This window comes from Hemicordylus capensis, chromosome 1 (assembly GCF_027244095.1).
Source record: "Hemicordylus capensis ecotype Gifberg chromosome 1, rHemCap1.1.pri, whole genome shotgun sequence".
Classification (NCBI taxonomy): domain Eukaryota; kingdom Metazoa; phylum Chordata; class Lepidosauria; order Squamata; family Cordylidae; genus Hemicordylus; species Hemicordylus capensis.
Genome location: NC_069657.1, coordinates 317,254,026 through 317,269,354, shown reverse-complemented (window position 1 = coordinate 317,269,354; position 15,329 = coordinate 317,254,026). Strand labels below are relative to the sequence as shown.

General features: G+C 44.3%; 2 protein-coding genes across 5 annotated transcripts in view; one reads left to right on the top strand and one right to left on the bottom strand.

Moving 5' to 3' along the window:
* CASP8AP2 (caspase 8 associated protein 2) overlaps window positions 1-591 on the bottom strand; it is a 34,959-nt gene extending 34,368 nt beyond the window's left edge. Inside the window, exon 1 of one of the 2 annotated variants that reach the window (XM_053287396.1) lies at window positions 572-591. The gene's annotated coding sequence lies outside the window, so the exon portion shown is untranslated. Of the gene's footprint in view, window positions 1-17; window positions 167-571 lie in introns of those variants that run through there. The other variant, XM_053287394.1, reaches the window with a different exon arrangement.
* The window catches only part of MDN1 (midasin AAA ATPase 1), a 211,576-nt gene that overhangs the window by 4,105 nt on the left and 192,142 nt on the right, over window positions 1-15,329 (top strand). For 2 of the 3 annotated variants that reach the window (XM_053287389.1, XM_053287388.1), the window contains exons 1-6: window positions 7-411; window positions 9,436-9,662; window positions 10,511-10,735; window positions 12,087-12,194; window positions 12,298-12,490; window positions 14,393-14,608. In XM_053287389.1, coding sequence (XP_053143364.1) covers window positions 313-411; window positions 9,436-9,662; window positions 10,511-10,735; window positions 12,087-12,194; window positions 12,298-12,490; window positions 14,393-14,608 — 1,068 coding nt within the window. In that variant the 5' untranslated portion in view covers window positions 7-312. Of the gene's footprint in view, window positions 1-6; window positions 412-9,435; window positions 9,663-10,510; window positions 10,736-12,086; window positions 12,195-12,297; window positions 12,491-14,392; window positions 14,609-15,329 lie in introns of those variants that run through there. The other variant, XM_053287391.1, reaches the window with a different exon arrangement.

Genomic DNA, 15,329 nt, shown 5'->3' with positions numbered 1-15,329 from the left:
ACGCGCCAACGACGCACAAGGTTGTCCTGGAGAGATGCCGCCTGGCATGATGGGATGAGTAGTTTTTGTTTGCGAGGGAGTGATACACAGGAGCAGAATCCCAAGACAAGCCTATGCCTTGTGTCGCGGAGATATGACGTAGGACCTAAATGGGGGAAAACGAAAGTCGCCTCTGCTTTCCCACGTGTCGCGCTCAGAGCAGCGGGTGGCGGAGAGCAGAGGCTGGCTGGCTGAGTGACTTCAGGCTCACGCCCCCCTTTCCCAGTCTTTGGGAAAAGGGGAGACCGCGCTGAGTTGTGGGGGCGCCCCAGCATGGAGCATCTGCGGCTCAACCTGGTGGCCCCGCTGCAGCTAGTAGCGCAGAGGAACGAGAGGAGCAGCGGCGAGCTCAGCAGGTTCCTGGCCAAACAGGTGGGAGAGCAACAATAGCAGCAGCGCCCTCCTCGCCCCCGGCGGCTGCGGGTGGGGGAGGGGAATGGTGGACAGGCAGTTGGGGAGAAGAAGGAAGAGGAGGAGGAGGAGGAGGGGGAAGCTCTGCAGCCATGCAGTCCTCCCTCGGGGGCTGGCTGACCGTCCATCTTCACTCGCGCTCCTCCGCGCAGGCACACGCCTTCTCTTTCCTGCCTTGGCTTGGAGGGAGATGGGCGCTTGGCTTGAAAGGGGAGGGAGAGGGCAAGCTGTGTGGCCGTTGCCGCCTTTGTTTTCTGATGGTGCTGGGCAGTGGGGGATGGGGAATCCCCTCCTGGAGCCTCCCAACGCTTTAAAGTCCAAAGAAGCTCTCTCTCTGTGTGTGTGGTGTGTGTGTGTGTGATTGAGAGAGCGAAAATCGCTCCATTTCTCTTAGCAGACTCAATGGACAGGCAAGAACAACTATATTTATAAATTTAGGAGGCTGCAACATCCAAGAATGCTGCACAAGCATTTGGTTTGTGAGAGGATTGCCAGTTAAAATTTCCAAGAAAAGGCACAGGATACATTGACACATCACTGTGTGGTGGTGGTTTTTTGCGGTGTGTGTGTGTTGTGTTTTTCTGCAGCAACAAGGACAAGCTATTCTGTTTAATGTGTCTATTATATCCTTCCTATCTTAGTTAAACATTAAGCTGATGATTCCCTATTTACAGATATGGATTTGTGTAGACACACTTCCTTCTCATCCATCATTGTCTTAGGGTAGCTGAAATGTACTGATAGTTCTTTCTAAATGAATTCTGAGAGCACCCAAAAGATAGGGGGGTGTTTGTGGGGGTAGGAATTTCTAATCCTATTCAAGAATCTCCCTGGGATGGAAAGGATCAATCCCCATAAACCCAGAGTCTCAAAGCTGATAAAATTCACTACAGATTGTGCACATGGTAAATACATCTGTATGCAATTAAGTGGGGAAATCTTATGTAGGCTGCCCTGTACTAAATACACATGGTATGTGCACATCAAAATAAATGCATGTGACTTATCAAACATAAGTCCAATGTGGCTTGCTCTTTCTTTCTTTTAACTTGCAAAAATGCATTTTGTAATGAAAAAATATAATATGCAAAGGCCTGAAGATTGCAAAAGATCTGTGGATAAATTTGTGGAATATGACAAGCTACAGAAATATAACTGGGATTCAAACATCCCTTTATACTTTAATTTCTCCTTACACTGGTCCTTAAAAAGTGTGAGGAGTTTGAACAATCTCTGGAATACCATGTTCCAGATCTTAATTTGGCTTGTTTTCTAAAATGATTGAGTACAGTTAAGCACATTTTAATTGAATATACAGAAGGACTAATTTCAGTAATAAAACCTTTCTTGTAATGATATGATGATTATTTTTTTCTAGAATGGGTTCTTTTATGGTCTAACTGGAAAATTGGGAGTGCAGTTTGTTCCCTTGCCTTTGTTCATATAATGAAGTGATAGGAGAGATTGGGGAGTTAAGGTCGGGGGGGGGGATAGCCTTTCCAGATTCCTGGCCACAAGAAAAATGTCTCCGAAATGCTAATCTTTATGAAATGTTTTAGACTTCTCATCCCCTATTGGTCTTGCATAGAACAGTTGTTTTAACGGTTTGAATTCCCTGTGCTTTCCATTATTGGCCTAGGCCAGGGATTCTCAACGTTGGGTCCCCAGATGTTATTGGACTTCAACTCCCATAATCCCCAGCCCCAGTGGCCTTTGGTTGGGGATTATGGGAATTGAAGTCCAGTAACATCTGAGGACCCAACGTTGAGAATCCCTGGCTAGGCCATACTCTAGGCTGATGACCACAGTGTTGTAGAACTTCTAGAATTTTATTTTATCTAAATAAGTCATTATTTAATCAGTTCAAGATTTAAAGTTGAGACTGCTTTTGGGAAACTCCAGTTCCATCATTTGCCAAATACTTGTCAAAAGTTTAAATTTAATACTCAACTATAATGATTAGTTGAACTCCAGACTGTAGACTTGAGCAGTTATACTAAAGTTTTAATTTAGACAAATAGAAAACTTGCAATCCAATTTTCCTAGATACCTTTCCTACTACTCATTCACCACCATACAGACTTTTCTCAGTAGTATATCATCCTGGGATATAGATTTCTGATACTTGCAGTTTTTCCAGTTTTGAATCAAATTGATACAAAGCTACATCCAACCCATCAGTTTGCTCAATACAGTCAGTAAGCTATACGCGAGACACCTACATAGGAAACTTAAGGATGGGTTAGAACAAGGAAATCTTGCAGAAGAACAAGTGAGTTTCAGGGAAAGTCGTTCTACTGTCAACCAGTGCTTAGTTCCTCAGCGTCTCGTTGGGAAATCCTGCCTTGGTCGACTTGATGGATGATCTCCAAAGGGGAATTGACACAGGGAGTGTGACTCTGTTGGTCCTTTTTGATCTCTTGGTGGCTTTTGATACAATCAGCTATGGTATTCTTCTGGATAGCTTGAGGGGACTGGGCATAGGGGGCACCGTTTATAAGTAGTTTCACTCATACCTCTTGGGCAGATATCTGAAGCTGTCACTTGGAGTTTGCTGCTCTACAAAGCGAGAGCTTTTGCATGGTGTCCCTCAGGGCTCAGTCTTGTTTCCAGTGCTTTTTAACATCTAAATGAAACCGCTGTGAAAGATCATCAGTGGATTTGCTGCAGGGTGTTATCAGTATGCTGATGACACCCAAATCTATTTCTCCATGTCAGCCTCATTAGTAAGTGCCTCATTAGGCACTTACCTAAATGCCTGCCACGAGACAGTAATGGGCTGGATGAGGGAAAACAAACTGACAGAGGTACTCATTGTAAGAAGCTGCATTTTGGGAAATGGGATAGATCTGCCGGTTCTGGATGGGGTTACACTCTCCCAGAAGGAACAGGTTAGCAGTTTGTGAGCACTTCTGGACCCAACCCTCTCTCTGATACCTCTGGTGCTGGTGGTGGCCAGGAGTGCTTTCGATCAGCTTCAGCTGGTTTGCCAACTGCACCCTTTCCTGAAAGTGAGTGACCTTAAGACAATCTCCAGTCTTGACTACTGCAATGTTCTCTATGCTGAGCTGCCTGCTGCCTGTTTCCCATGCCCAGCAGAGGAGGAAGACCATCCACCAGCAAGACGCACAGGGTGAGAGCCGGTGCTGGGTGTGGCTCCTCTGCTGTTTGTCATCTGCTGCCTGCCTGTGGGACTTCTGCCTGCCAGCTCTGTTGCAGTTGAGTGTTGGCAGGACTGGGGTCCTGGTTTTCCATCTGCCTGCCCCCAGGCTACATAGGAGTCTGCCAGTGGCAATAAGGGCGAGGGTCTCCCCCCCCCCCAATTTATCATTTTTAGGGTTGGGGAGTGGCTGAGATAAGGCTTGGGTAAGATTTGTTTTGAATATTTTGGAGTCTTTCTGGACTCTGGAGATGGGAGGGCGTGTCCATTGGTCTCGGTGCAGCTATTCCAGTGGTGGTGGAGAATAGAAGAAGTGACGTTGGCAGGTCAGCAGGCTGTTGCAGGGGAAAGGAAATCAGAAACTTAATAGCTGTTTCCCCTTCCTGCTGCCCTGCCAGCTCTTTGACCTTGGGGAGCAGTGCCAACGACCCACAGAACCTTGCCTTGCTCCTTTGTAATGCCAGGTCAGTCCAAAACAAATCTGAAATAATCCATGATTTGATTAGGATGAAGGGGCTGACCTGGTGTGTATCACAGAGACTTGGTTGGGGGAGGCTGGGGGCCCAGTTTGGGCCCAGCTTCTCCCTCCAGGGTACTCTGTAGAGGAGCAGGAAAGGGAGTGCGGGCGGGGAGGTGGGGTAGCTGTTGTCTTTAAGTATAATATTTTCCTTAACAGGATTTCTATCAGAGTGTCTGATCATATTGAATGTGTGTACGTATGTTTGGGGACCAGGGATAGATTGGGACTTCCGTTGGTGTACCTATCACCCCGTTGCCCAGCAGAGTCCCTAACTGAGCTCACGGACTTGATCTGGGGTTTGGCATTGGAGTCCCCCAGGCTTATGGTGCTGGGGGACTTCAATATCCACTTCAGGACCGGGTTGTCTGGTGCAGCTCAGGAGTTCATAGCGACCATGGCAACTATGGGCCTATCTCAAGTGGTCTCTGGACCGACACATGTTGCTGGTCATACTCTTGATCTGATCTTTCATTCTGATCAGAGTGGTGTTCCGTGGGTGGGGACTCCTGTGGGTGGTGACTCCTGTGGGGACTCCTGTGTTCCGTGGGTGGGGACTCCCCATTGTCATGGACAGACCACCATCTGGTTAAGGTCGGACTCACAGTTGTGTCCCACCTCTGCAGGGGTGAGGGACCTATTAGAATGGTCCGTCCAAAAAGGTTATTGGATCCAATAGGATTCCAAGAAGCCTTGGAAGGATTTAATGTTGGCCCTGCCGGCGATCCGGTTGATGCCCTGGTGGAGAATTGGAATAATCCGCTCACCAGGGCAATAGACATGATCACTCCTAAGCGTCCTCTCTGACCCGCTTCAAAAATGGCTCCTTGGTATACAGAAGATCTGCGGGAGCTGAAGTGGCACGGTAGATGACTGGAGCGCAAGTGGAGGAAGATTCAACTCGAATCTGACAGATTGCGACATAGCACATTTAAAGATCTATGCTCTGGCTATACGTGCAGCAAAGAAGTGTTTCTTTTCTGCCTGTATTGCTTCCGCAGGCTCTCGTCCAGCGGAGCTATTCAGGCTTGTGAGCAGGTTAGAAGGGCCCCCTGCTCCCCTGAATTTGAATTTGGAATCATCAGTTGCCCGCTGTGACGCTTTTAATGAGTTTTTTGTGGACAAAGTCTCTCGTACTCGGGTCGATCTAGATCTAGACTCCACAATTAATTTGATGTCTGAACTGGAGGTGTCCAACAACTCCTCTTATGCGATTCGGTTATTATTAACCTCCCATGGCTGGGCAAGGTAATTGAGAGGGTGGTGGCCTCTCAGCTCCAGGCGGTCTTGGAGGAAACTGACTATCTAGACTAGGCTTGTGCCTGAAACGTTTCAGAGGCCATTGTAAAGGCCTCCGAAATGTTTCGGCGCTGGGGTGGGATTCGGTGCTTCAGCACCAGCAGGGATAGTACTTTAAGGGTGGGGGAGGGTGTACTCACCCCCCCCGCCTCGTTTCCCCCGCCGGCACTCTGCAAATTTCAAGCCCCTCGGGGCGGCAGCGTTCCTCCCTGCTGTCCTGTTCCCCCCCGTCGGCCGGAAGTTGCGTGCACAATGGGCGCACGCGTGCTTGCAACTTCCGGCCGACAGGGGGAACGGGGTGGCCCCGAAGGGCTTGAAATTTGCAGAGCACCAGCGGGGGAAACGTGTGTGTGTGTGTGTGTGTGTGTGTGTGTGTGTGTGTGTGTGTGTACACCCTCCCCCGTCCTTAAAGTACTACCCCTGCCGGTGCCGAAGACCATTCGGGCGCATCCCTAATCTAGACCCATTTCTAACTGGTTTTTGGACAGGCTATGTGGTGGAGACTGCCTTGGTTGGCCTGATGGATGATCTCCAATTGGGACTTGACAGAGGAAGTGTGACTCTGTTGGTCCTTTTGGATCTCTTGGTGGCTTTCGATACTATCGACCATAGTATCCTTCTGGAATGTCTGAGGGAGTTGGGGTTGGGAGGCACTGCTTTGCAGTGGTTCTGCTCCTACCGTTTTGGCAGATCCCAGATGGTGTCGCTTGGAGACTGTTGCTCTTCAAAATCTGAGCTTTTATATGGGGTCACTCAGGGCTCCATACTGTCTCCAATGCTTTTTAATATGTGCATAAAACTGTTGGGAGAGATCATCCAGAGATTTGGTGCTGGGTGTTATCAGTATGCTGATGACACCCAAATCTATTTCTCCATGTCAACATCATCAGGAGAAGGCATATCCTCCCTGAATGCCTGCTTGGAAGCGGTAATGGACTGGATGAGGGATAACAAACTGAAACTGAATCCAGACAAGATGGAGGTACTTATTGTGCGGGGTCGTCACTCGGGAAGCGATATTGATCTACCTGTTCTAGATGGGGTCACACTTCCTCAGAAGGAACAGGTATGCAGTTTGGGAGTGCTTCTGGATCCACACCTTTCCTTGGTTCCCCAGGTTGAGGCCGTGGCCAGAAGCGCTTTCTATCAGCTTCGGTTGATACGCCAGCTGTGTCTGTTTCTTGAGGTTCATGATCTCAAAACAGTAGTACACTTGTTGGTAACCTCCAGACTTGATTACTGCAATGCACTCTATGTCGGGCTGACTTTGTACGTAGTCTGGAAACTGCAATTAGTACATAATACGACAGCCAGGTTGGTCTCTGGGTCATCTCGAAGAGACCATGTTACTCCTATATTACAGGAGTTGCACAGGCTGCCAATAAGTTTCCGGGCAAAATACAAAGTGCTGGTTATAGCCTATAAACAGCTTAGGCCCACAGTACTTGAGAGCGTCTTCTTCTGCATGATCCCCATCGTCCACTGAATACATCAGGGGAGGCTCATCTGTGGCTACCTTCATGTCGTCTGGTGGCCACCCAGGGACGGGCCTTCTCTGTTGTCGCCCTGAGACTTTGGAACGAGCTTCCCATGGGAATAAGAGTCTCCCCATCTCTAGCAACTTTTTAAAAGTGACTAAAGACTTATCTTTTTACCCAGGCCTTTTAGCTTCTTAACTTTGTAACTTTTTAAATTTTGGATTATTTATTGATTTGTTTAAAGCTGTTTTTAATATTTAATTGATTTTAATGTTTTGTTTTTATTTGTTGTGAACCGCCCTGAGACCTTGGGTTAGGGCGGTATAAAAATGCACTAAATAAATAATAAATATGTGGGGCTGCCTTTGTACATAGGCCAGAAACTGCAATTGGTGCAGAATGCTGCTGCCAGATTGGTCTCTGGGATGTCCCGAAGAGACCACATTACTCTGATTTCAAAAGAACTACACTGGCTACCAATAGGTTTATGGACAAAATACAAAATGCTGGCCATTACCTATAAAGCTCTTAATGTCTTGGGCCCAGGGTATTTAAGAGAACTCCTTCTTGATTATGACGCGCCCTCCCCCCCCATTAAGATCTTCAGGGGAGGTTCGTTTGAGGGTGCCGCCATCTCCTCTGGTGGCGACTCAAAGGTGAGCCTTTGTAGTCTTCCCAGGGCTGTGGAATGCACTTCCTGCTGAGATTCCAGCTGCTCCATCCCTGTTGGCTTTTGGGAAACCACTAAAGACACATTGCTTCAGCCAAGCTTATTGGCTGTCAGGTAGTTTTAATGGATATTTTAATTTGATTTTTTATGTTTTGATTGTTAAAATTCCTTGGTTCATTTTATTGCTGTGAACTGCCTAACTTCCTAGAGGTAGTGGACAGTATAGAAACATGTTCAATAAATAATGTGCCGCCTAATGGCGCAGTGGGGGAAATGACTTGATTTATCAAGCCAGAGGTTCGAATCCCCACTGGTATGTTTCCCCGCGGCACCATTAGGTGGCACATTATTTATCTGGGAATGGGAAACACCTATATTGGGCAGCAGCGATATAGGAAGATGCCGAAAGGCATCATCTCATACTGCACGGGGGGAGGCAATGGTAAACCCCTCCTGTAATCTACCAAAGAAAAACCGAAGGGCTCTGTCGTTGCCAGGAGTCACAACCGACTCAACGACACACTTACTTTAAACAGCTTAGAATAGGGTTATGTGGGAGAACTCCTTCACCATGATCTCCACCTTCCCAGTAGTCACTCCTGGTTTGTGGAATGTGCTTCCTATTCAAGGCTTAAGATCATTAGCAGCCTTTAAAAGAGCCCTAAAGACCCATTTGCTTAGCCTTCAGTGATTTTTTTTTTTAGATGGTTTAAAATTGGTTTTTTGATTGCTTTAAAGGGTTATATGTATTGTTTTTATTCATGTGAACCGCCTAGAGCTATCTGGATTAGGTGGTATAATGAATAAATGAATGGGCATCCAGCAGCCATTTGCATGATTGCGGCTGCTGGAAATTCTTTATGCAGTTGTCTACCCGCATGCGTGATGCTGTGAAGGAATTTAGCAGTACATATTGCTTGGTGAATTATATTGGTGAGGAAGAGTAACATTTGTATAGCGTGTTTTTAAATTCTTAATATGTAGTTGGCACAGTGCCGTCTGATCCAAGCCTACAGCAATGCGAGGTGATATTTCTTTCTTATTTATCAGTTAGCCTGACTTGCCATAGAAGTTCAGGATTGATTAAAGTTTGCTCTCCCTTAAGGACCCCCCAAGCTCACATTTATTTATCTACATGATGAAGGAAGAGCATCTGAAAGTGTGAAAGCCTAGTGAGGGGTTGGGGCAGCGCTACGGTCGCATGGGCAGTCAAATCTCAAATGTCTTACATGGCAGCAGCTACCAAAAGCTCACAGGAAGCAGCCCAACAAGCACTGCTGAAGCAGAGTCAGCCACCATTTGCATTATGGTCTTATTTCCAAGGAGGTTACAACAGATTGTAACGATTAAAAAAGTGACCTAGCTGCTCTTGTTCCTCTGGCATCAGAAGCCAGAGTATGCTCCCCCTCACTCCTCCCGTCCCTGTGCAGCTGGCATTTAGTTCTTTCTGGCAGGGAGGATGGGAGAAGCTTCTGGCCGCTGCTCATTCTTGGGCTGTTGGCTGGAGCTTGTGTTTTGTATGTTTTGGTGAGGCTTACATGGAGTTTCCAAGTCTGTCTTGCTGCAGTGATTGAAGAGTGAAATGCAGAAGTGCTATAATTGGGTATAGCACTTCCCTCCTATCATTGCCCATCCATTCAGGGGAGTTATTTTCTGACTGTTACTCTTCACTTTGTGACACCTTCCTGCTCAAGTATTGAAGCATCCTTTCCCTCATCTCTTTGTTGCTCCTTCAAAGCCTATGTTTTGCATTACCTAAGGCCACCAGATACTAGAATGGGGGTGGGGGGTGGGGAATGACAGAGAGAAAAGAGAAAGAAAGAAAAATTCTCTTTGATGAGCATCCCTCTTTGTTTTTCAGATCTGGAATCAGCAGGATCGTCAGTGTATCCTCAGTGCCTTAGCACAGTTATCACTGGATAAAGAATGCACACTTCTGATTGGTCGCCAGTTCCGCCCAATCTTGCTAGATTTATTGGAAAGAAATGCAGAAGTCATTAAATCTAGTGGCCAGATCAACCATGATCTTCATGAGAGACTCTGTGTAGCAATGAGCAAACTTATTGGTGATCATCCAGATGTGATGCCGTAAGTCATGTGATATCTGTGCATGATTGTTTGAGATCTGTTTTTATGAGGGAAAGTTGGATGGAGTCTGAAGGCTGGTTTACACCATGAAGTAGAAATCCTGTGTGTGTGTGTGTGGGCGGGGGGCGGGTTAGGCATGGTTGTATATGTCTGCCATTGTACTTTTAATGTACCGTAATATTTATGTGTGAGTTGTACATGTATGCTGCCATCTGCATAATGAACCCAATTCTATGATCCACCTTTCTAAGGTAGAAAGATTGCAAGAAATGGGCAAAATTCCAGGTAGAAATGGTGGGCTATCCTGTGCTGTGCTGCATTTACATAATTGTTTCTTACTAATTGTGGGAATCAGCCTCGAATTTCTTATTAAATATGCCGCATTGGATTAAGATTTCTTATTATTTGAAACTAAGGCCACAATCTAATACACATTTCCTTAGATTTGATACATCCTTTTGAATAAAAATACATATAATTTGATGAGAATTGTGAAATGTAAACTTTGGTTTAGGAGAAATAAAGAATGAATGGTTCCTATGCTTCCACTTTTTGGTGGGGGGGCGGGGATCAGTTTCCATGGGAGAGGCTTAAATGTTGTTCTAGGTCTAACGAATCAGGTTGTTATCTTTCTCACTTATATTAAAACCACAGTGCTGAAATGAAGGCCTTAATTCAGCTTTTAGTTTTCATAGGAGCTTCTAATCTTTTTGTCAACCTCTATCAAAATTCAACAAAGGGATTTAAAGGTTAGCACTTTATTGGGCATGAGTTTTCATAAGCAAGAAGTTGCTTCATTGGGTTATTTTGCCTACGATTATAGTTGCTTTCTATATATTTTCTTGTAGGTTTGCCTTGAGATACTTTAAAGATACTTCACCAGTGTTCCAAAGACTCTTTATGGAAAGTTCAGATACAAACACAGTTCGATATGGGCGCCGACGAATGAAGTTAAGGGATCTCATGGAGGCAGCCTACAAGTTTCTACAAAAAGAGCAGTCAGTATTCCGAGAGTTGTGGGACTGGAGTGTTTGTGTCCCATTACTGAGGAGTCATGATACTTTAGTTCGATGGTAAGCTTCATTTTTGCTTATCAGTCTATACCAGGAATTCCACCTAATGGCACAGTGGGGAAATGACCTGACTAGCACGCCAGAGGTTGCCGGTTCGAATCCCCACTGGTATGTTTCCCAGACTATGGGAAGCACCTGTGTTGGGCAGCAGCGATACAGGAAGATGCTGAAAGGCATCATCTCATACTGTGTGAGAGATGGCAATGGTAAACCCTTCCTGTATTCTAGCAAAAGAAAACTGCATAGCTCTGTTGTTGCTAGGAATTGACACCGACTTGTTGTCACACTTTACCTTTATCTATACCAGGGGTTCCCAAACTTTGGTGCTCCAATTTATTGCAACTGGGGATGATGGGAGTTGTAGTTCTGCAACATCTGGAGTACCAAAGGTTTGGGAACCCTGATCTGTACCTTATGATCTTCCTATAACTACCCTATGAGAGAACATTTTTATAAATCTAGGTAGAGAATGAGTTGAACAAGGCTGAGTTTGATTTTCAGAACCATGAAATACATGTTGAATAAGCTTCATTGTTTCTAGCCAATAGTAATTACAATACAAATCAAACATGTATGCAATACAGATCAAACAATAAGTAACAAGGAACTGGGGAAAAATTAACACAAATCACCAAACAAATAAGAAAAATTCCCTTTTCGTTTAAATTTTTTTTTAAAATTCCCTGACACAATTTTGAGCTGTCAGTACAGCTAAGTAACTTCCTTGCTGTCAATACATAATTGTATTGACTACTCCATAAGATAAACCTATCTGCATTGGCCAACAGGAATCCAAATGATTTGATTTTCTTTCTAAGTACCTTTTGGAAAAAGGAAATAACCCTACTTGAACTGTTTGTCAGAAGCTGCTGCTGTTCTTGTGAATAAAAAGATCCATTAATTATCACGTTATACATTTTGTTTTGTGTTATACATAACACAATGGATCATTTAACAGTAAAATAAACTAACAGCTTTGGAAACTTCTGTTGAAAAGCAGCATATAAAAATTTGTTGTTTGTAAAGTCTCTGAGACAGAACAATTTTGTTTATAATTGGTTGAAGAATGTAATGGTTCCTGTAAAACAGATTAAACATGTGTTCTTTTGTTGTGCTAAACTTCTTAAGAATGTTGAATATTTAAGACTTTTTGCATTTTTCACATGAGAAAAAAGAAAATAGTGTTTGTGACATTGGTGTGTGGTGATGACCTGTTGGTTAAATACCAGTGATCTCTAGACAAATGCAGAAAATTGTCTGAAAGGCTACATGGGCCAAGATTGTCCTCTTCTGTAGAAACTTAATTCTGTAGTCTTATGCGATTTTACTTAAATAATTTTTTGCTTCTTAGGTACACTGCTAGTTGTCTTGCACTGGTTACATGCATGAATGATGAGCATCGATTATCGTTCTTGAAGAAAATCTTTAATCCAGAAGAATTAATACATTTCAGACTTAAGTAAGTCCTTTACAACATTATTTGCATTCAATACTTCATGTGGTTTAGACTTGTTTGCACATGGCCAGAAACAGTGTAATAAACATGGTTGTGACTTTAACAGGTTACTGGAAGAATCACGGATGCAGAACGTTGAAAGTGCTCTTGTCTTGGCCAACCCAGATACAACCTTTTGGATCAAAGCAGAGCAGTTGCAGTATACTCAGGGAGAGCTTGTATCTGCTGACCTTTCTGCAAAAGTAGTAGCAGTTTGTGGAGTTGTGCTACCTAGACTACAGTGTGAGCCCAGACAAAATGTAAGTAGAATATGGAAATTGCATTCCAAAAATTGTAGAAGATGCTGCAGATAACTTGCGCTAATTTCCTGGTCAGTGTCACCATGCTATCCAGTAGGGATTTGCCTGAACAGCAGTTTGCATGCTTTTAGGGGAAATTCTAGGGTGAACTTTAAGAAAAAAGAGAGCAAGTCCTTACCTGCTCTCTGCCACCCAATTCTGCTTCCTGCTGGGGTGGCACACTGCCCAGTAACCCTCTGCGTGGCTCCAGCAACCACATGGTGTCGGTGCATGTGCTGACACCATTTGCGTGGCCAGCACAATATTGCTAACCACGTAAATGGCTCCTGCGTGGACACCATGTGCTTGCTGGTGCCACGCGGGGGCGGGGGGGGGGAGGTTAGTGGGACATGCGCAGGCCCAGCAGGAAGCAGAATGAGGTGGCGGAGAGCAGGGAAGGACCTGCTCTCAAAGTTCACCACTGAATTTCCTTAAAAGTGCTCAAAATGTGCTTCAAACTGCAGTTTGGGCACATCCCTACCACCCTATTACATAAGTGATCTAACCATATTGACCTTTATTCTCCTAACATAATTTTTCTGGAGCAGTGAATGCTTTTAGTACTATTTTTCCTTTATAGATTAATTTGAAACAGGAGGAGACTTGCTTCTAGTAGTCACCCCCAACCAGAAATAATTAAATGGATTAATAATAGATAATTAAATGGATTAATAATAGATAATTACATGGATTAATAATAGATAATTACATGGATTAATAATAGATAATTACATGGATTAATAGTCTCAATGGATTTATGCAGCATTGTTAGGATATGAACATGTTCAGGTATGTAATTATTTTGATATCAAAAATAGTTGATTTAAAAAGGAGCTTTCTACAGGAATGATGTTGGGAGACCCTTCCTACAGGAGTGTTTCTCATACTGGCAAATAGATGGCCAGTTGGTTCTGACTGGGTTAATCGGTGGTGGCAGAGTAATGGGGAATGCGTCTGGTGCCCCAACAGACTACATATGTTACAGACAGCAGTGCTGCCCATCTGTTAGACAGCAGAGGGAAGAGTGAATCCTTGAAGTGAAGAAACCATTTCTTGCCTGTGGAGCCAGGAGCTTCATCTGGAGCTGGGGAAGCAGCATACAAGTCTAGAAGCCCTACAGGATGGTTGCCCCAAGCTAAAACAGGAGGGTGTGTCCATGTGCAAAACCAACTTGCTATCTGCAGATCTTTTCTGCATGACGGCAGTTGTCTGTTATGCAAGAAAATCTGGATTGAGAGCGGTGTAGATTTTTGTTTCTGTGCTAACAGTTTGCACAGATTTTAAAGATGAAGTCTTTAAATTTGAATTAGAAAATAAAATGAAACATTGGTAAATATTAGCCAGTGCATCGGAACCTCTCATTTAGACAAAAATGTACCTCCCACACACACACACCCCGGAGCTGCATAGAGTTTGGTGCTCCTGATGCAGTCAGCTCTGTGCAATATCGGCCATTTCCGGTGCTGCTTTTCATTGGAACTGCAGTTGCAAAGGGAACACTGGGAAGGCACACAATGACCACTGGGAACTATAGTTACTCCAAGTGCTTCTTCCATGGGGAAAGTGCTGGGAGGAACTACAGTTCTCAGATGTCCCCTTTGCATCTTCCTTGCACCCCTGGTAAGTCTCCAGGTCTGATGAAAAGCCCCCTGGGTGTTGGAAATAACAGGTACTGTGTGGAGCTCGCTGCTCTGGGAATGCCCACTTGTGTGTGGCCTTGGGGGGATTTTTGTCAGAATTGGAGAGTCTGATGCCAAAGCTAGTAAATAATGTTGAATGTTAGCCTGAGAAATTCAGTCCTTTTGTACAGTGTTTTCTTAAACTGCTTAAATCGATCAGTCAAGAATGTTGTCCTTATTCCAGGAGGAGAGCATCTTGAACCATTTTGTACTTGTTGAGTCTACCTGCACAAATCTTCAAAACTTTGCTATGGCCGTAGTGTCACAAAATGCAGTGCTACTTGAAGGGCCAGTAGGATGTGGCAAAACATCTCTGGTTGAATTCTTGGCAGCAGTTACAGGAAGAACAAAACCTCCTCACGTCCTGAAAGTCCAGCTTGGAGATCAAACTGACAGTAAGGTAATGAGAAAAGCATATTAGTGATTTTCTGAAATTATTATGAAATATAGTAGGAGAGCTGGTCTTGTGGTCCAAAGCATGAATTGTCCCCTTTGCTAAGCAGGATCCACCTTGGTTTGTATTTGAATGGGAGACGACATGTGAACACTGTAAGATATTCCCTTTAGGGGATGGGGCCTCTCGGGGAACAGCATCTGCATGCTTGCACGCAGAAGGTTCCAAGTTCCCTCCTTGGCATCTCCAGACAGGCCTGAGAGAGACTCCTGCCTGTAATCTTGGAGAAGCTGCTGCCAGTCTGTGAAGACAGTACTGAGCTAGATGGACCAGTGGTCTGACTCTGTATATGGCAGCTTCCTATGTATAATAAGCCTTTATCCATTTAAAATTAGACAAAAATTGTTCGGATTGATAAGATGCGTATTGTCTTTTGCAGGAGACATGTTTGTTTTCCAGAATGAATTCTATTGTTCAAGCATATTTTTCAAGTAATTCTTAATTTGTTAACTGTTTAGAGTTGAGAGTATTCTTAGGCCGCAAAACTGAGACAGGTGGTGTTAGTAAATATTGCTAAGCTCTAATCTTAGAAACATTTATGTTTGTGTTTATTAAAGTATTAAATAGTCAGTTTCTCTGTTGGTGTGGTATAAATGATTCATATAACAAAATGTGGTTAACATGGTAGAAATATTTCTGAAAACTGAAATATGCATATACAGATGCT